Source organism: Panthera pardus, unplaced genomic scaffold, assembly GCF_024362965.1.
Source record: "Panthera pardus isolate Hobbes unplaced genomic scaffold, ASM2436296v1 HiC_scaffold_17, whole genome shotgun sequence".
In the NCBI taxonomy this organism is placed as follows: Eukaryota; Metazoa; Chordata; class Mammalia; order Carnivora; family Felidae; genus Panthera; species Panthera pardus.
The window spans coordinates 101,287,705-101,307,707 of NW_026526732.1; the positions used below are offsets into that span (position 1 = coordinate 101,287,705).

The following is a 20,003-nucleotide window of genomic DNA, read 5'->3' on the forward strand; positions in this document are numbered from 1 at the left end:
ATATTTTGTTTAGGCAGACTACACTTAGAATACTTAGCAGGGTACAGTAAGTCCTGAAGACATTTGAGTATACACATAATAAAAATTTATTGAGTCGTACACTTATTAAACATTAAAAACAAAACAAAAAACCTTGGACTTGCAATTGATCTTTTAGTTATTTGTAATTTCAGATTTACTGTATCTTAATTACGACTGATACTTAAAAGAGTGGTTTGAAACACTTTTTTTTTTCTGTTTCTTCTTCGGGTTAATTATCTTTTGGTAAACGAAGTTATTTTAAAACATCTTGTGATCCCCTTATAAGGCGAGAAAGCTTTAACTTACCCATTTGCAAGTAAGAGATGTAGTAATTATGTCCAGACCTTTGTAGAATAACACGCGAGGCCATCTCTAGGTGGGGGGCGGGATACGATACTGAAAATGTTTCTTTCACTTCGCCCTCCTCCGCGGCCTGATGTGTTTATGGGTATTTCAGGCAACGGTAGTCAGAGCAAATGCGTCGCTGAACTAAAGAACCTTTCCCAAAGATGCTATTGTTCTATTTCCACCCCACAGATTCTCAAAATCCACTTTGTTTTTTCGGAATTCCACCTGAGGGCAGTTGCTTGGGAAACATATCCAGTACACTTGGTTTAATACATTTAAAAAACGATTTGCTTTAATGTTTTTATCTCCCTGAGTATAAACTCCGATTCTCTGACGTTTCGGCTACTTCCAGTCCAACCGCCAGGCGATTTCCTCACTCAGCGGCAGGTCAAGGAACCTCGGCTTGAAAAAACGCTGCAAAACATCCGGTAAAAGGGGGAAGACTACGACTCCCAGAACGCAGTGCTTCCCGGTCTTGCCCGGCTGCCCAATGACCAGACTTCACGAGCCTCCTCTCGGCCCCATTGGTCAGTTTTCTTGTCAGTGAAGGAAGAAACCGACGGCCCCGGAGGTCACATTTCCCGCCACGGCAAGGCGCAGCTCCGTAAAGCCGAAGAAGAAAAAGTTCTCGATTGGACATTCACTATTTTGGCGTAAGAGGAATCAGCCAATCAGAATGTGAATATCCCCAGAAAAGCCCCGCCCCTTCTCAACGTAGCCTTTGGTGGCGGGAAAAGTTCGGAAGTTTTCGCGCCGGGGCGGGGTCAGCTGGGGACCCTTCGCGCGGGCTTGGAGGTAGCAGTTCCTAGGCGGGGAGCATGGCGGGGACCGTGGTACTGGACGACGTGGAGCTGCGAGAAGCGCAGAGAGATTACCTGGACTTCTTGGATGACGAGGTGAGAAAGGCACGGGGTCGCGAGTCTCTGTTGCTTGGAGCCCCTGGGGACGCTGACGGGCCGAGTTGGGCTATGGCAGATGCCGCTCCACGCCGAGCGGTAGCTGGGCCCCCGGAGCTCCCGAGAGGACTGCTGGGCCTCCGGACTGTTGCGGCCGTACCGGCGCCCTCAGGACCCTTCCATGCCCGATCTAGTAACGTTTCTCCCGGTGGAATCCGTCGTTAGCTTGTCGCCTGTAGGTGCATCCTTGACAGAGCGATCCTGTAATTCTCCTAAGTGCAAATGATAGCGGGGTCTCGCGAAAGGCGACGGGTTTCTTTCAAGTGCACACAAAATAGCAAAGCTTCCTTTGACCTTTTGGAGATCACTCCCTGCTTTCCGAATTTGGAGGGAGTGTGGGGGAAAGAGTGCGTTAGAACGGTAATGACCCGCTACGTTGTAGTTGCGCAGATTCTAATCACTGACTTCCTACGGGGCAGAAAAGATTTCTTCCTAATTTGGCCGCATTCTTTTTCTATGCCACAGGAGATGCAGAGGAAAAGTATTTGGTATGCTGGTAAAGGGGGTTTTGTATGCCATCCATGATTGGAAGCCTTAGGATACTGGTAAAGCATCTTGAAAGATTGATAATACTGTATCTGTAAACAAATAGCGAAGGCTCCCATATCCTTTAGGTCTGGATATGAGAGAACTCTTTCCTATTCTACATACAGCTGATCGAGAAATAAAATCTCTTAATTCCCTACGTAATTCTTAAATGAAAAGTCATTTTGATATGCTAATCTTGTTTTGACGAGATTTTTACTCGTCCTTGTAGACTTATTATTATGAGCTTGTTTTAACTCCCCATTAAAAGTTGAGAAATGACTGCATACAGAAAAGCTGTAGTTGTCAGTAGAAATAATAGCATGGGCGTTGAGGAAATCATTATAACTCCTGCAATGGCCTTGTAAGGTGTATTTGGAATTTCAGGTAGTGAGTGAAAATGTGGAGAAATTGGGGGTCAGCTGTGCTGCAGAGAATGACCTTTATCTTGCTGTGAGAACTGCGTCTGTTTAAATACCATCTTATATTTGAATTTATGGCTGTTGTGATATGTGGTGGCTGTTTTGTAGGAAGACCAGGGAATTTATCAGAGCAAAGTTCGGGAGCTGATCAGTGACAACCAATACCGGTTGATTGTCAATGTGAATGACCTGCGCAGGAAAAATGAGAAGAGGGCTAACCGGTAAGTGGCAAGGGTTTCCAAGAGGATATCCTGGCTCCGAGTGAGAATGGCTCCCATTTCTTTTCTCCGTATTGGAACAGGCTTCCGAGGAGAGGATCTGGATGAGATGTTTTTGACCCTCATTGCCTTACCACCTATGTTTTTTTCCTTCTTCCCAAAGTGGGTGGTAGGCATTTTCCTCTGGAGAGCTCCCCCTTCCATGTTTAACTGAGTATTATTTCTGGATTGTTGAGAAGTTGAACTAAAGTTCGCCATCAGTTCTGATACAATTTACTGAGTCTTGTAAGATGGCAGGAGAAAGGAGGAGCTAGATTTTCACTTGTTGGCTTGATCATCAAGGAATGTCAACTTTTGTTTTTGAGGGTCGGTTTTTTTTTAATTTTTCTCTCTGCTTAATAATTCTTTCTCTTAACCATCTGCAGCCTCCTGAGCAATGCCTTTGAGGAGCTGGTTGCCTTCCAGCGGGCTTTAAAGGATTTTGTGGCCTCCATTGATGCTACCTATGCCAAGCAGTATGAAGAGTTCTACATAGGATTGGAGGGCAGCTTTGGCTCTAAGCATGTGTCTCCCCGGACTCTCACTTCCTGCTTCCTCAGCTGTGTAGTCTGTGTGGAGGGCATTGTCACTAAGTGTGAGTGGCTTCAAATAGGGGACTAAGGGAATGGAGGTGGGATAGACTTGGGGGGGGGTGCTGGGAAACCAGGAGAGGCTGAGAGGAGCTGGGTAGCATATAGCACTGAACTTACAGGGCGAAACTGGAAGGAGCTGTGAGTGTGCACCATTAGGGGGTCCAGAATGATGAATTCTGCTGAGAGTAGGGGAATCTTGGCAATCTCTTCATTCTAATTCTTAACTCCTATGACTTCTTGGACAGGCTCGGTTATACTTTAGATTTTATACAGATATGTTGATGTTCTACATGTGAATATAAAGATGATTAAATGGTAAGTATTAATGAAGTAGCTTCAACTAGTCAGAAGAGTACAGTATTTGGAGTCATGACAGGCTTGCCTGGGTCAGATTTCACCTCTGTCACTGTCTAGTTGTGTGACTTTCTATGCATGTTTCTATTCCTAGGCTCTCTAGTTCGTCCCAAAGTCGTCCGCAGTGTCCACTACTGCCCTGCTACCAAGAAGACTATAGAGCGACGCTATTCTGATCTCACCAGCCTGGTGGCTTTTCCGTCCAGCTCTGTATATCCTACCAAGGTGAGGGGAATGAATTAATTGGCCTTCTTTGGAGGTTGGAATCAAAGATGTCTGTTTTCATGCAAATAATTGTGTAATGTTTGAAGTCTTCTAGAAGTAAATAAGCTGAAAAGTAAGCATTAACTTAAAGGAAAGATTGGTTGCTAGCCAGAGTTTAATATGGAAAGCCTTCAGTTCTTTTTTTTTTTTTAAATGAATACTCACTTTAGAAAATCTGGCAAATTATGAAAGTGTGGAAAAAAGCCATCAGTCTACATTGATCTTTTAGCAAAGTTATATACAAGTTTATAATCTACTTAAAGTAATATGGAAGAATACTTACACTATATTGCTGCTATGAAATCTTTGCAAATATTTTACTTTGGGTTTGGGAGAAGAATGGCATTGGAAATGGCTGTATTCTTAGTGGTCAGATTGATCTGAATTGAGGACGTTGTGAGACCCTCTATTGAGACAGAAGATGATTAATATTGGGTACTTGATGTCTGAATTCATTCTATCAAGGAATACCTTTCCCTGCTATCAAATAATAAGTGAGAACCACTGCATCCAAAGAATTGTTAAGTTCTGTGGCAGACACAGATATGAATGAGACCCAGTTCTTGTTTTCAACTCAGCTAGTGCAGGAATCTTAAAATAAAACAAGAATGAATATCTTAGAATTGTAACTGAAGCATACTTTAGAATCCTTTAGTCTGCCTCTAGATGAAATGCTGAGGTTTGGAGAGGTTAAGTGACTTGCATATGGTCTCAGTTAGTGATGACCCTAGACTAGAATACATGTCTTTTTACTTTCAGGCCAGTTGGGTTTTCTAAGTCACCCTGCTCTCTTCTTCATTAAGAGCCCTCCTTCTAGAATGTCTTCAGTAACTACTGAGGGAGTAGTCTTCTGTTGATTACTGGGGCCAGGCTTCTTTGCTCAAGACCTGAAATACTTTGGACTCCTGGAGGTCATCTAATGTGGTACTTAAGAACATGGCTTTGGAGTTATACTTGCCTCAAGTCCGGGCCCTGCAATTTCCTGTGTGACTTTGGGGAACTCTTCAGCCTCAGTTTCCTTATTTGTTAAATGTGAAAAATACCTGCTAAACGGAATTGTTGTGATGCTTATATGAGATAATCTCATGAGATGATAGCACAATGCCTTGTACATAGTAAGCACTTAGTAAGTAACAGCCGTTGTGTGTTTAGAAAACTCAAATGGCAAGAAATCAAAGTTTAAAATATTTTCACTGAAGTTTAATATACATACAGGAAAGCTTATAGGAGTTTGCAGCTCAGTGAAATTTCACAAACTGAATATACCTGTAAAATCAGCATCCAGACCAGGAAATTGAGCCTTCCTAACATTCAGAAGTTTTTAAAGGCCCACACTCCCCAAGGCTTAACCCTATCCTGATAGTTAGCTTGCCTGTTTTTATATTTTATCTGAATACTCCCATGTTGGGCTGCCTTTGTTCAATAGATATTTATGAGATTCATCCATGTTGTAAATAGGTGTATTTTATACATTTTCATTGCTGTATAGTGTTCATTTGTGTGGATATGCCACATTTATTTAACAATTCTGTTGATGGCATTTGGATATTTTCTAATTTGGGGCTATTAAGAATAATACTGCTGTGAACATTGTAGTATGTGGCTTTGGGCAAATGTTTCTGTCAGGTATGACCTAGGAGTGGAAATATTGCATCATAGTAAAGGGGAAATAAGAATCTTAATTTAGATGTTAATATAGCCATGATTCCTTCAGACTGTAGTTGTCCCTCCCATTAAATGATTTGTTACTAGAACAGATGGGAATAGAAAAAGCTAGAGAAGACATTTGGCTTGTTTTGTTCCTAAATACTAAAATCTCTGGTCATTTTCAAATTGTATTTGTTTCCTATAAAAAATGAGTATCGCATTTTTAAGACCAGGATGAGATAATGCTTTTCTGTGTGTCTTTTTCAGGATGAGGAAAACAATCCCCTTGAGACAGAATATGGCCTTTCTGTCTACAAGGACCACCAGACCATCACCATCCAGGAGATGCCGGAGAAGGCCCCCGCTGGCCAACTCCCCCGTTCTGTGGATGTCATTCTGGATGATGACTTGGTAGATAAAGTGAAGCCTGGTGATCGAGTCCAGGTGGTAGGGACCTACCGTTGCCTTCCTGGAAAGAAGGGAGGCTATACTTCAGGGACCTTCAGGTAAAGGGGCAGTTGTGAGATATTTGACTGCTGGCAGCTTACATTTCTTGTAGTATTCTTGAACCAGTTTGCCATATTCTGGAGTGTCACGTCAGACAGGTAGAGCAGCCTACCTGCCTGGGAGATGGGATGCCTCCTCTCCATCAAATAAAATTGATAATACTATCTTATGCTAAAAGTGGGAGTTATTGGGAACATGGTTCCAGCCTCATGGCTTACCTGGGAGAGTTTCTCACATATTCCCACCTCCTTCTCATCCACACTTCTGTCTGAAGCTCTGTGGGGCAGCAAAGAATAAATTCCTGAGGTGAAGAATCATTGGCATATTTGTGTCACAGACTAAGAGAGACTCGATTGTTGAATTCAGAACAACTTGTCTTTTTCTCTTTTTTCCTTTATTTTTTTTTCAACATGCTGTTGACTCTGATGTTAAGAATTGAAAACAGCAGGCTCCCTCTTACTCTCTTTGTCCCAGGACTATCCTGATTGCCTGTAACGTGAAGCAAATGAGCAAGGATGTTCAGCCTTCATTCTCTGCTGAGGATATAGCCAAGATCAAGAAGTTCAGTAAAACTCGTTCCAAGGTCTGAGCATCCTTTAGGGATCTGAGGGTGGGGATGGATTTGTTAGGGTTGTGTTTGGCCATGGGCCACCTTTCATCTTTGTACTGGATCAGGAGGAAGGTTTTCCTTTGAAGTATGTGGTGTTAGTTTTTAGTTTTGACCCAGTCAGCAGGTAAACAGGTGTTTTTGCTGTTTAATATTTCTGTTGTGTTACCTGCTGGGCTGCTGAGTGAACCTAATACAAATACTAGAATTAAAGAATATCAATGTACCAATGAGTACATTAGAATTGAAGAAAATGTAGTTGACCCTTGAACAACACAAGTTTGAACTATGTGGGTTTACTTACTTGTGGGTGTTTTCCGATAAATACAAGTACTGTAAATGTATTGCTCTTCCTTTAGATTTTCTTAATGGCTTTTTCCTTTCTCTAGCTAAATAGAGCATAGAATACATATCATATACAAAAATGTATTCATTGACTCATTTTATGTTCTTGGTAAGGCTTTACCCCAAGAGTAGGGTATTAGTAAAGGTTTTGGAATCAAAAGTTATGCGTGATTTTCCACTGCGTAAGGGGGTTGGCACCGCTAACCTCTGCATTGCTCAAGGATCATCTGTGTATGCCTGTGTGATAAAGGTCACTGGAAGCACAATACACATTCTTATTAAACCTAACATGTTGGGAACCTGGAAATGCTTTTTTTCTTAAATATTAAACCCCTAAGCAAGTTTTGGAATCCAGGCTTTCTCTGTATCTGTTCTGATAATGGTCTGATCAGTATGATTTGTCTTAAAATCTTACAGTTAGAAACAGTGTCTATATTTGCAGGTTTCTTCAAGTATTTTTATAGATTAAAGCATAAAGTGGAGCTCAGCAAAACCCCACTGAACCTCACCAGGCTTTTCACACCTTTGGTTATTCCTCTATAGGATATCTTTGACCAGCTGGCCAGGTCATTGGCCCCTAGCATCCATGGGCATGACTATGTTAAGAAAGCCATTCTCTGCTTGCTCTTGGGAGGGGTGGAACGAGACCTAGAAAATGGCAGCCACATCCGTGGGGACATCAATATTCTCCTAATCGGTATGGCATTGGGGATTTGCTTTAGACTCTCGGTCTTCTCTTGTGGAGTGTGGTTGTGGGAATCTATAGTCTGTAAGATTATGTATTTTCTACGTAGTGTATTTTGGTTCTATCAAAGGGCAAAAGTCTATTCTTAATATTATTCTCATTTTTGGGGTTCCTGATGTATAATATCTAAAATATATTCTTCCATGAATGGTGAAGGGAAAGTGAAAGGGATACTATTAACAACCAATTACTATAAATTTCTGTTATGCTCTTGGCAGAACTTGCTGGGCAGTGGGAGGAGTTTCCTAGCAAGTCACCACTACCCTCCTCCCCCCAAATTACAGGGGACCCATCGGTTGCCAAGTCTCAGCTTCTACGCTATGTGCTGTGTACTGCGCCCCGGGCTATCCCCACCACTGGCCGGGGTTCCTCTGGAGTGGGTCTGACAGCCGCTGTCACCACAGACCAGGAAACTGGTAAGGGTATAAAGGTCTTTGGCAAAGGTCCAGCAGTGAGATCAAGCATAGATTCTTTGAGTTTGCTCTCGGCACTGGCCTATGTTGAGAAGATACACTTGAAAGGTTAGTTTGAGCCCCATCGTAGAGGACTTAGTAGCCTCTGGTAACAGTGGCTGAATTATTTACGTCTTTGGGTGACCCTCTATTGACAAGAATGTCTTCAGTTTTTGAAGGAGAAGGCTTTGCAAATTGGGAGATAAAAATGAAGATTGTGCTATTTTATAAATTAGAGGAAGGGATTTGAAGACTAGTGAAAAGAGAGCAGAGCTCTAGTTGGGGAATCACATGAGGATGAAGATAAAGAGAGAATCCATGAGTAAAGTTTGTTGGAGGCTGGCTGCTGAGGGATCATACAGATTGGACCTTAAAAGGTTGACCCACCACGGTTTTTCTCTAAGACTCTAGGAACTTAACAGCTCTTCACTGTGTTCTCATGAGTGACAGTGAGTGCTTAGGAAGGAGATTGAAGTCTCTCCCCTCATCCCCTCCAACCTGGATAGTAGCACATATCTTTACCTCCTCATTTCCCAGGGGAACGCCGTCTGGAAGCGGGAGCCATGGTCCTTGCTGATCGAGGTGTGGTTTGTATCGATGAATTTGACAAGATGTCCGACATGGACCGCACGGCCATCCACGAAGTGATGGAGCAGGGTCGAGTCACCATCGCCAAAGCTGGCATCCATGCTCGGCTGAATGCCCGCTGTAGTGTTTTGGCAGCTGCCAACCCCGTCTATGGCAGGGTGAGTGGAATTAGGCACTTTACTGTTGTCCTCACCTTGGTTTGGTTTTGCTGAGTAACTGGGTCATGAAGTTTATTCTCAATGCCCCAGGGAAATAATAGGCCAAAGACTAAAGGAAGCTCATCCATCGTTTTGCTGCTGTCTTTGATATAGGGCAGTGGTTCTTCACCTTTTCATACACATCAGAATACCCTGGAAAGTTACTTTTAACAATAACTTTAGAAATACAGACAAGAAAACAAAAGTGACCTGCAGTCTCACAGCCCAGTAGCTTGAATTGGCATTACAACCAAAGTACTACATGCAGATGATAGGATATATAAACAGAACAGAGAGTACGATATGGACATTAAAAGCCTTTTCTCTCCTATCCCTTTCCCAGGAGATAATCACTAACAGCTCTTGAGGGTTTCGGGAAACAACTTAAACATGTACCAACAGCTACATGATCTCCTTGTTAACAAATTAGTCTGTTTATCTTTGTTTTTTACTATGATGATGATGTGCTAATGTGTAATCTTTTATATTTATCCATCTTGGCGTTTGCTGAATTTGGCCTTTATTTTTTCTTTCTTTCTTTTTAGTAGCTATCTTATTATACTTCATTGTATGGATTTATAGTAATTTGTTTAACTAGTGTCCTTTTGATGGGCATTTGGCGTTTTCCCTTTTTCCTCTTGCTATTATGAAATAAAATTGCAATGAATATCCCTTTCTGTGTATTTTGTTACACATTTGGAAATCTATCTGTATGATAAATACCTAGTAACAGAATCATTAATAACTTTAATTAGTCTCCTTGTGCTTTCTTCCCATTGATGTCGCCTCCACTTTCCTTTTTCCTTATGTTCTGTAGTATGATCAGTACAAGACCCCTATGGAGAACATTGGGCTGCAGGACTCACTGCTGTCCCGATTTGACTTACTCTTCATCATGCTGGATCAGATGGATCCTGAGCAGGATCGAGAGATCTCAGACCATGTCCTTAGGATGCACCGTTACAGGGCGCCCGGGGAGCAGGATGGCGATGGTGAGGTCATGAGAAGAGTAAGATGGACTAATGGAAGGGAACCTAAACTGACGCTGTTATCTCAGGCCTGGGCCAGATGGTGGGAGGTGTTTCTGTTTCTGAGTTGATGTTGAACCCTTGTCTGCCTGGCCACTCCCTTCTTGTTCACTGGAAGTTACCCTGAGGTGTGTCTTTTGTCAGTTTTGTCTGGGAACACTTGAGCATGTGTGAGCCAGGTGGTCCCACCTTTCTTATTTGTGGGCTCCACATGTCTCTGTCTATCTTTGCTTTGTTAGTCTTCTCTATCTTCAGAAGAAGCAATTTCTTACTCTCTTCTCCCCCAACTTGGGTTTTCTAGCTATGCCTTTGGGTAGTGCCGTGGATATCCTGGCCACAGATGATCCCAATCTTAACCAGGAGGACCAGCAGGACACCCAGATTTATGAGAAGCATGACAACCTTCTGCATGGGACCAAGAAGAAAAAGTGAGCGGTCTTCATGTTTCTCCCTTGAGGGAACCTGAGATTTATGTCATATTAACACGTTTTTATGTGCTGCCCAGGCAGGATCATGCTTGGATTATAATGCTGTGGGCCTGTTTTCTGGATCCCACACATATACCCGTTTTTCTGGCTAGTTGCTTTATGTTTGTGGTGATTAGGCTTAGTTCTGATGTTTTCTTAAAATGGAAGACTTTGACCACATGCCCAATGAATGGTGGGTGTTTCACGTCATCCTCATATATGAAGTACTATACAAATCATGTAGCTATTTGTGACAAATTTATGTTGAAGGGGCAGTAGATAGCAAGCACTGGGTGCTGTGCAGGTGGATTTGGATAAAGGAGACTAGGGATCAAGTGCTCAACACATGAAATGCGAGATCTTATACCTCTGCTTTGGGCCGTGGTATGGTAGGATGCGTATAGTTTTCAAGCCTGTTCATTTAAGAACATGGAATTCGGAGTCAGAAAACTGAATTTGAGTCCATTTAAGCTACTCTGAGCCATAGTTTTTACCTAGGACAAATAATACCTAAACTTCACCTGTACTATTTACCTTACAAATAATACCTAAGTAAGTAGTAGCCACACAATTCAGGAAAGATATATGAAAGGGTCTTGTACACATTCTATATAAATGGGATTTATGATAACGTATTCTAGATTGCATCTCTACTACTTGTCCTTGACTTCTCTGAGGAGAGGCCAAGTCCCTATCCCAGCCAGTTGCCAAGGTGTGGCAAAGACGTAGAATTCACTGTGTGTGTGTCCAGGGAGAAGATGGTGAGTGCAGCTTTCATGAGGAAGTACATCCATGTGGCCAAAATCATCAAGCCCGTCCTAACTCAGGAGTCAGCCGCCTACATTGCAGAAGAGTATTCACGCCTGCGCAGTCAAGACAGCATGAGCTCAGACACTGCCAGGGTGAGTCCCCACAGGGAAGATGGAGCTGGGAATTCCTTAAGTAGAAGGCTGGGGAGTCCCAGTTATCTGGGAGGTCTGAAAACATTTTAACTTAGTGACTCCTTATCTTTTTCTGGTCTGAAGGGCTTCCTGTTATACAATTCTTATCATTTCCTTTTACAAGGGAAAATGAAGTGAGAATGCCAGAGATGCCTGTATCTCATTGGTTCAGATGACATTGGCCTCCAGAAGCTACAATTCATTCAGCAAACATAAGGAGCAACTTTTGGGAACTGAACTGGTGTTTGTTCTTACATATAGGGTTAAGATAGGAAGAGCTATCCTCAAAGAGCTCAGATCTGGGATGGGGAGGCAGGAAGGTAGATGGAAAGATCATATGTGCATATATATAGGTATATGCCACAGTGTGGTACCTAAAAGGGAATGAATGTGAAAGATGATTGGAGTATAGATGAAGAAGCTATTAGTTTTTCCTTTAGACTTTGTAGAAAGGAATGAGTGTGAGGGAAGAGGCTGTGATATTTGAGCAGGACTTCGGCAGATGATTAATTGGACAACCATGGTGATTATCCAAAGCTATTTCTAGAAATCTACCTGTGAATTTATCTGAATTTCATGGGGCATTGTAAGGATTTCAAAGCAGAAAGACCCAAGTCCAAGACCATTATTATGTGGTATAGACTTTTGGGTTTAGACACGATTCCAAATCACTTATTCCAGCCTCGCACATAGACAGGCATTCCATCGTCTGGAATTTCTGCTAAGACTTCCTTGACACCTCCAGTGGCTGCATGCCTGGTACATCATTCTTAGAATATTCTTCTATTTATTGGGCTTGAACCTGCTTCCCCATGATGTAGACCTGTGGGTCTTAATTTTGTTTTCTAGTGATTGTGTATGACTTGTCTTCTTCAGATTAAGCACCCCCTTTTCTTTTTAATTGTTTCTCTCATCATGTGAACGTGTTCCAGTGTGTCAGAAGCCCTCTCACTGAGTGTAATATGCTATTTTAGTTGTGGTCTTAGTAGGTCTGGTAAATCTCTCGATTTGGATTCTGTAGTTCTGCTAATGTGGACTAGGATTTTACTCACTTTTTAGGTTATTCAAGAATTAGAGCTTTTAATGGAATGTGTAACCTCCAAACTCTGGTTTAACGGCTTCTAAACCATTAAAAGATTTGGTGAATTTATTTAAAAGTGAATATATTTGTTTTTGAACGTGGGATGGGGTATAAATGATAATTTGGGATGCTTAGAAGTAGACGTGACCAGCTCCATCACTGAAGGATCATACAGTGGGAAATGTGGGCGTGCGACATAGAGAACTAGCTCTATGTTCTGATCCCAAGTCTTCAGCCAATTTTTTGGCCTTTCACAAATCCATTCACTCTCAGGTTGTGAGTTTTTTGTTTTTTGGGTTTTTTTTTATCCAAAAAATGAGAAGGCCAGGAGTGCCTGGGTGGCTCAGTTGGTTAAGCATCCGACTTTGGCTCAGGTCACAATCTCACGGCTTGTGGGTACGAGCCCCGCATCGAGCTCCGTGCTGACACCTTGGAGCCTGGAGCCTGCTTTGGATTCTGTGTCTCCCTCTTTCTCTGCCCCTTCCCTGCTTGCACTGTCTCCCTTTCTCTCAAAAATAAAAAAATAAACATTAAAAAAAAAAAAATGAGAAGTCTAGGTAATGTCAGGGATGCTTAACTGGCACATCAGAATCCCCTGAAACTGAAAAAGTATACATGACCAGTCCTAAACACAGACATTCTGACTCATTAGTCCAGAGATACCATTTAGCCAATAGTATTTAAAAAAGAAGCACGCCAGTTTGGTGTGCACCCACGCCCATGAGAACCACTTGATGGGAGCGTGCCAGAATGCTCCTCCTCTGGACTTGAATTTACCCTACGTTAAAAATTTGTCCTCAGGGTTGCCTGGGAGGCTCAGTTGGTTAAGTATCCAACTTTGGCTCAGATCTCCTGATCTCATGGTTTGTGAGTTTGAGCCCCACATCAGGCTCTATGTTGACACCTTGGAGCCTGGAGTCTGCTTCAGATTCTGTGTCTCCCTTCTCTCTGCCCCTCCCCTGCTTGTATTCTGTCTGTCTCAAAAATAAATAAACATTAAAAAAAAAAATTTCCTCCCCTGCCTTAGTGTGACCTTGCACAAGTTACCTAAAGCCCTGAGTTCCATTTTCCTCATCTATAAAACTTGGAGAAGTTATTGAGAATATTAAATGATGCAGTTGATACAAAAAGCAAAGCTCTTACAGCATCGCAGGCTGGAAGTGAAGGATTATCATTCTTCTTTCATTATTGTAGTCTCTTTAGCCTTTTCTCTTTCCGTCTATAAGATGTCTCATTTTTTTCTTCCCTGTTCACCTACTCTTTTCTCCTTCAACACTCGTATCTCCTTGGTTATTTTTATCTTTCCGAATTTTATAAGGTGTTTATGTAGAATACAGAGCTCTGAATCCTTGCTTGTACTTCCTAGAGTCATCCTGGTAGTATATTCATCCTTTTCTGTGCAGTGGGAATGACAGGCATGCCTAAGGAATTCTAGACAAATAATCCTCCCTTGTTTTCTTCCCCAGACATCACCAGTTACAGCCCGGACCCTGGAAACTCTGATTCGCTTGGCCACAGCCCATGCCAAGGCCCGCATGAGCAAGACTGTGGACCTGCAGGATGCAGAGGAAGCTGTAGAGTTGGTCCAGTATGCTTACTTCAAGAAGGTGAGGGTTCAGATGCTTGAGAACTTCTTCTGGGTAAATGTTGGTACTTAGGCTGCCCAGCTCTCCATGGCTGACACCTGCATTTAGGTCACCAATGGAAAGCAACATTTAACTGAATGTGAGAACCAACTGGAAAGCTTTAAAATACTGATGCCAGAGCCTCTAGAGGCCCCAGAGATGATGATTTAATTGATGTGCTACACCATCAAGAGATTGCTTCTCTGCCTACTCATACTTCCTTTATCTCTTAAAAAAGTAGATGTTTCCAAAGGATTGACTTTGATGATCTTCCTCTTCCCTTTATACCTTTTCCCTTGCCAGTTTCTTGAAGTATCCCATTGGTATCTCAAAAACTCGCATCAGAAGTTGAACCTTCACGCTCTTAGGTGGAACTTGAGAAACTTAACAGAAGACCTTGGGGGAAGAGAAGGGGGAAAATAGTTACAAACAGAGAAGGAGGGAGGCAAACCAGAAGAGACTCTTAAATACAGAGAAGAAACTGAGAGTTGATGGGGGAGGGGGGGAGGTGGTGCACAGGGGAGAGGGGAAAATGGGTGATGGGCATTGAGGAGGGCACTTGGGATGAGCACTGGGTATTGTATGTAAGCATGAATCACAGGAATCTACCCCCAAAACCAAGAGCACACTGTATACACTGTATGTTAGCCAATTTGACAATAAATTATATTAAATAAACAAACAAATAAGCAAACTTAAAAAAAGGAATATCTTACATGTTTATAGCATAAGTTACATACATTCAATACATATTCGGACATTCAATGCAGATTTGGCTCCTGAAAGGAAACCATAATCCTTCTCTCTTGCGTAATTTCCTGGAAGGCTTTCTCCCAAACTTCAGGATGGTTTCTTACCTTCATGTAGGAACACCACAGGCTTTCAGTGACCTTTCAGATGACAGGCTTCAATGGGTGTCCCACCCCACAAGGATATCAGCCCAGTGGGATAATACAGTGTGTCATACAGGTTATGCCCAAAGAGCCAGCACACTGCCGGCATGTACTAGAAAACTCCATGGCCTAAGTTTTCTGTTCAGAAAAAGTTAAAGAAAAAGAAATGTAGTAGTTACACTATTACATATAAGTCACTGGTTGGTGCTGCAAAAGATATCCAAACTCAGTACAGTGCTGGCACTCAAAAAGTTGACAGTGTAATACTGGGAATTCAAATACATTTCAATTGAAATATAAAACTGACTGGGTGCCTTCTAGGGGCCAGGCACTTCTAGATGGTTGGGATACAGTAAATAGATATGGAGAGACATGGAGCCTCCTCATAGCTCTTAAAAAAAAAAAAGTTGAACTATCAAACTTGCCTCTTATTCCGTCTCTCAATTTCTGCTTGTGACATTTTGTTTATGTCATTTTAGACACCAAGACTTGAAGCCTTGCCTGACTTCCTTTTCCTCGTTGCCCACCTCCTTTCCACTTTAGTGAATTATAGCACTCTGGGCTTTAATCGTGGGTCCATAAGCTTTTCCTGGTTTACTCTTTTTGCTAGGGTGGGAGTTGTCTTAAATTTAAATTAAACACCTGATCTGTAAAGAAATGAATTGTTTTCCACTTAACTATTATTGGCCAGCCTTTTTTTTTTTTCATTTATTTCTTTGTACTGTAAACACCCATTAAGTACCTCCTATGTGAAAGGCATTGAACATACTTCTCAGCATTTAAAGATAGGTAACAGCCTATTCCTGTGCCCCTGGTCCTGGGACTCAGGGGCAAAAGAGGCTTAGTCCTTAGACATGGAAGTTTTTCCTGCTGATAGTGTAGAAGGGACTCTTATTCAGAGTTTTTTATTCAGTTTCCCAGAATCAGTGACCCTTCCCACCCACCTGTGCTTGGCTTGGTCTTAGGTTTTAGAGAAGGAGAAGAAACGTAAGAAGCGAAATGAGGATGAATCAGAGACAGATGATGAAGAGGAGAAAAGCCAGGAGGACCAAGAGCAGAAGAGGAAGAGGTAAGGCGGAGCAAAGAGAAATGAGATAAAGACTGCAGTTAGGGCTGGGGAGAGGGGTGGAGGTGGATCATGTACTGCTGGTTGACATCAAGGTTTTAGGGAAAGGGTGCCTAGATCTGCAGGGTTGGAAGCCAGAGATAACCTAGGCAGAGAGTGAGCAGGCCCCTCTGTTGTCTTTGGTACGGTGCTTTTGACCTCTTTCCTGCTAAAGCTAAGTACCAGGAACACTAACTCACTTGGGTTTTTGAGCATGTCTTTCAAAATCCTTTCCTCACGATTACTTTTTCCTCTCATGCCTGTGGTTGAATTTATAAGGGCGTGTAAGAGAGAAGAGCATTGGGAAGCAGGGCCTGTTTGTGTTCCAGTTCGGAGGCTTTTGATCTCTTAAGAAAAAGTAGCAGTTTGTACAGGCCTGGGCCTAGTGTTTCACTTTGATTGTAGGTAGTTCTAGTTCTTTTTCTCTGGTCGGAGGCACAGGATGGATTTCCCCAAAGCCTTTCTCTTAATTGCTATGGGTATTTTAGGAGGAAAACTCGTCACTCCGATGCCAAGGATGGGGGCTATGACCCCTATGACTTCAGTGACACAGAGGAGGAAATGCCTCAAGGTGAGTGAGTGTCCCCTATTAAGAGGTGGTTCCTTTGCTGACTTTAGTTGCTCTGTGTACTGCATTATCTCGTGGGTTCCCATTTGGTTTCCTGCTCAGGGCCTTGTGTCCAAGAGGTTTGTCCTAAGAGAACTTAGGGAAATCCAGTCAAAACATTGGAAACTGGGCCCAGTTTGCTCAGTAGTTTGCTTCTTTGAGCTGTGCTTTTTGCCAAGCCTGGCTTAAGTATCCCAGACAATGTATGAGATGTCTGACCCCTTTACCCTGGCTGGCCCCTTAAGAACCTTAGGAAATGAGTATTTGGCAGACTTGGTGAGGTGTGGCGAGTGGGGATTACTTGTCTAATGTCTGTGGAAATGGCTTCATCTGTTGTCTTCCTGTTATCTGCAACCATTTATCCTCTAAAGTGCATACTCCAAAGACTGCAGACTCACAGGAGACCAAGGAGTCCCAGAAGGTGGAATTGAGTGAATCCAGGTGAGTAGGAAAGTGAATGCCACATGTCCTTGAGGCAAGGACTTCTTTTCTGGGGAGAGAGTGTGAAACAAGCTGGTTATCAGCAGAGCTCAAAATTGTAGGCCCAATGATTTTTAGAACATTTTATATTCTAATTATAATTTCAAACTTTAAAAAAGTTGCAGAAATAGTGTAAAGAACTCCTTTATACCCTTTGCCCAGAATCCCCTGTTGTTTACATTTTATCATTTGCTTTATAAACGGTGCTCTATGAGAATTTTAAATATAGTGTCCTTGGGAGGTCAGGAAGGAGGAGAGTCTTGAAGCAAGAACAAAATTTTTGTCTTACTATAACCTTGGGTTCTTTTCAATAGGATACAGACACACATTTTTCTTTATTGAATTGTCGTTATTTGCTTTGGGATGAGGAATTGTTACCACTAGAGGTTCAGAAACAATTTTATATATCTATTTTTATGTTTACTGGACACCAAAGAAAATCTATGATTATGGTTTGCTTTTTTTCTTTTAATAACTTAAGCACACAACAATATATTGACTGAAGACAATATGAAAACATTGAAAGGTATTTAGGAAAAAACATTAAAATCAATTGCAGTTTCATCTCCCAAAGACAACCATTGAAATATACATACGTATATATATATATATATTTTTTTTTTTTTTTTTTTTAAGTAAGTAATCTCTACACCCCATGTGGGACTGAAACCTGTGACCCCAAAGTCAAGAGTTGCACACTCTTCCGACTGAGCCAGCCAGGTGCCCTTGAACTGTATTTTAAAACACGTTCTCAGGAGCTTATATAGATTTTCTTTTTCTTTTTTTTTTTTTAAGTTTATTTATTATTTTGAGAGAGAGCACATGTATGCATGTGCAAGGAGGGGCAGAGAGAGGGAGAGACAGAGAATCCCAAGCTGAAAGTGCGGAGCCCAACATGGGTTTGAATCCACAAACCCTGTTGTGAGATCATGACCTGAGCCAAAACCAAGAGTTGAACACTTGACTGACTGAGCCATCCAGGCGCCGCTAGATTTTCTTTTTTAATGACTATAGTGTGGATATATGAATTTATTTGCATTTGGACATAATGATGGACACTTATGTAAAGCAGTTCTGTAAAACTGCTGTTGACAGTAAAACATTCTTATATTTATATATCACTGTGTACTCATGGAAGTGTAGTTGTAAGGTTAATTTCTAGAAATGGACTCCTGTGGTCAGAGGATATATACTTAAAAATGCTCAGGCAGCTCTATAATAGAGGGAGTATTGGGGGATACCTGTACTGTGTTAACACTTAAGAGCATTTGGGCTTGTTTACTTCTTCACCCATCTTTTCCTGACTTGGGCAGGTTGAAGGAATTCAAGGTGGCCCTCTTAGATGTGTTCCGGGAAGCTCATGCCCAGTCGGTGGGCATGAATCGCCTCACAGAATCCATCAACCGGGACAAAGAAGAGCCTTTCTCTTCAGCAGAGATCCAGGCTGCGCTGAGCAAGATGCAGGATGACAACCAGGTCATGGTTTCTGAGGGCATCATCTTCCTCATCTAAGGAGGCCTCATCTCTGAACTTTGGGGTTCTGCCAAGGAAGTTTCTTCCATATTTCCTCTCCCCGCCAATCTTTCATTCCCCGGATAACGGTGTTAATTGAATTGAAGTTGAGGGATATGTGACAAAGCTGCCATAGGGTAAAGAGAAGAAAGTGGGCAAGGACTAAGACTGTTGCATGTGCATTCATTCATTCATCCATTGATTCATTCTCTCCATCTCCTACCCAGAACAAACCAAGCCATTGTTGGCTATAAATAACATATAACCTCTGAGAATCTGGGGGTGTTGGACCACAGCTAGTTTTTGTTCATCCTTTCTGTGTTTGTTAGCTGTTTTTCTCTCTGAGCACATTGGTCTAGAACAGGCTTTGAGAGGTTCTGTGCTGGTAGAGTGAAGCTCTGAGGCAAGTCATGAAGGCCAAGAAAACTTTCTCTGCTGTAGCACCAGTTAAGACTAATACATGCTTCTGACCCAAATATCTAGGACATTGAATAAACTTAACTATTTTTTTTTTTCAACGTTTTTTATTTATTTTTTGGGACAGAGAGAGACAGAGCATGAACGGGGGAGGGGCAGAGAGAGAGGGAGACACAGAATCAGAAACAGGCTCCAGGCTCCGAGCCATCAGCCCAGAGCCTGACGCGGGGCTCAAACTCACGGACCGCGAGATCGTGACCCGGCTGAAGTCGGACGCTTAACCGACTGCGCCACCCAGGCGCCCCTTAACTATTTTTATATTATACACATGGCCTTAATACTGTGTGCTTTGGTAGACACATTTAATTTTGTTTTCCTTGAAAGCTGTGCCCTGCAGGTTTTGCTGCTTCCACATTTGCACCAAGTCACCACACGGTGGCAGCAGGCTGCTGTGCTGTCCTTGGGGGTTAGGTCTTTAGGCAGTTTTCTTCGTCAGTGACACCAGCATTTACCAGTTAAGCTTGTACAAATCAAGTTTTGCCAATTTGACATCGCTAAATGGCCATGGGGGGCAGGTGAATGAAAGTTCAGGCGAATTGACCCTTTTCCTGACTTTTCTCAGCCTGAATCCAAACCCCTTCCTGGAGAAGTAATACCTGGTATATCAGACACTTAAATATTGTGAGTACTTGCCGATAAGAAGATCTCCTTACAGGATCTTTGTGAAACTACTTGCAATTGGATGTTCAGCTCTTAGGGTTTGCTAGTCTTTTTGCACAGGAGTTTGTGGAGGGGAAGTGTGACTTCATGGGGGGCCTGCATCACATGAATTGGAAGCTGCTCTGAACAGGAGATCATGTTGGTTCTCCACGCTGTGACTGGTGAAGTTCTTCCTTCTCCCTTGCTCATGAGGGGAGCACCTTACCCTGATACTATGGGACAGAAGATGGGGAGTTCCGGTTTTGTCTTTGTGATTTTGTTTGTTTGCAGATGTGAAATCCAAGTCCTATTGGAAGTAA

General features: G+C 42.4%; 2 protein-coding genes across 4 annotated transcripts in view; one reads left to right on the forward strand and one right to left on the reverse strand.

Moving 5' to 3' along the window:
• The window catches only part of PAQR8 (progestin and adipoQ receptor family member 8), a 119,608-nt gene extending 118,849 nt beyond the window's left edge, over positions 1-759 (reverse strand). For all 3 annotated transcript variants that reach the window (XR_002082094.2, XR_002082095.2, XM_053904803.1), the window contains exon 1: positions 328-759. The gene's annotated coding sequence lies outside the window, so the exon portion shown is untranslated. The remainder of the gene's footprint in view (positions 1-327) is intronic.
• Positions 760-1,151: 392 nt separating this feature from the next.
• On the forward strand, positions 1,152-19,081 carry MCM3 (minichromosome maintenance complex component 3). Its single transcript, XM_019457398.2, has 17 exons — positions 1,152-1,265; positions 2,381-2,493; positions 2,916-3,124; positions 3,571-3,701; positions 5,655-5,893; positions 6,369-6,477; positions 7,390-7,543; positions 7,876-8,007; positions 8,581-8,789; positions 9,646-9,820; positions 10,158-10,284; positions 11,075-11,225; positions 13,812-13,952; positions 15,829-15,932; positions 16,457-16,539; positions 16,947-17,016; positions 18,369-19,081. Exons 1-17 carry the CDS (start codon positions 1,188-1,190, stop codon positions 18,565-18,567), a joined length of 2,424 nt encoding a protein of 807 aa, XP_019312943.2. The 5' UTR covers positions 1,152-1,187; the 3' UTR covers positions 18,568-19,081.
• The last annotated feature ends 922 nt before the right edge of the window (positions 19,082-20,003 follow it).

What these genes read in the sequence shown, in the direction of transcription:
- MCM3 (XM_019457398.2), top strand. Translation starts at nt 1,188, where the DNA reads ATGGCGGGGACCGTGGTACTGGACGACGTGGAGCTGCGAGAAGCGCAG. An exon ending in GGAGGGCATTGTCACTAAGT is followed by an intron (nt 3,125 to 3,570) that starts GTGAGTGGCTTC and finishes TTCTATTCCTAG; the next exon opens with GCTCTCTAGTTCGTCCCAAA. An exon ending in CACCACAGACCAGGAAACTG is followed by an intron (nt 8,008 to 8,580) that starts GTAAGGGTATAA and finishes CTCATTTCCCAG; the next exon opens with GGGAACGCCGTCTGGAAGCG.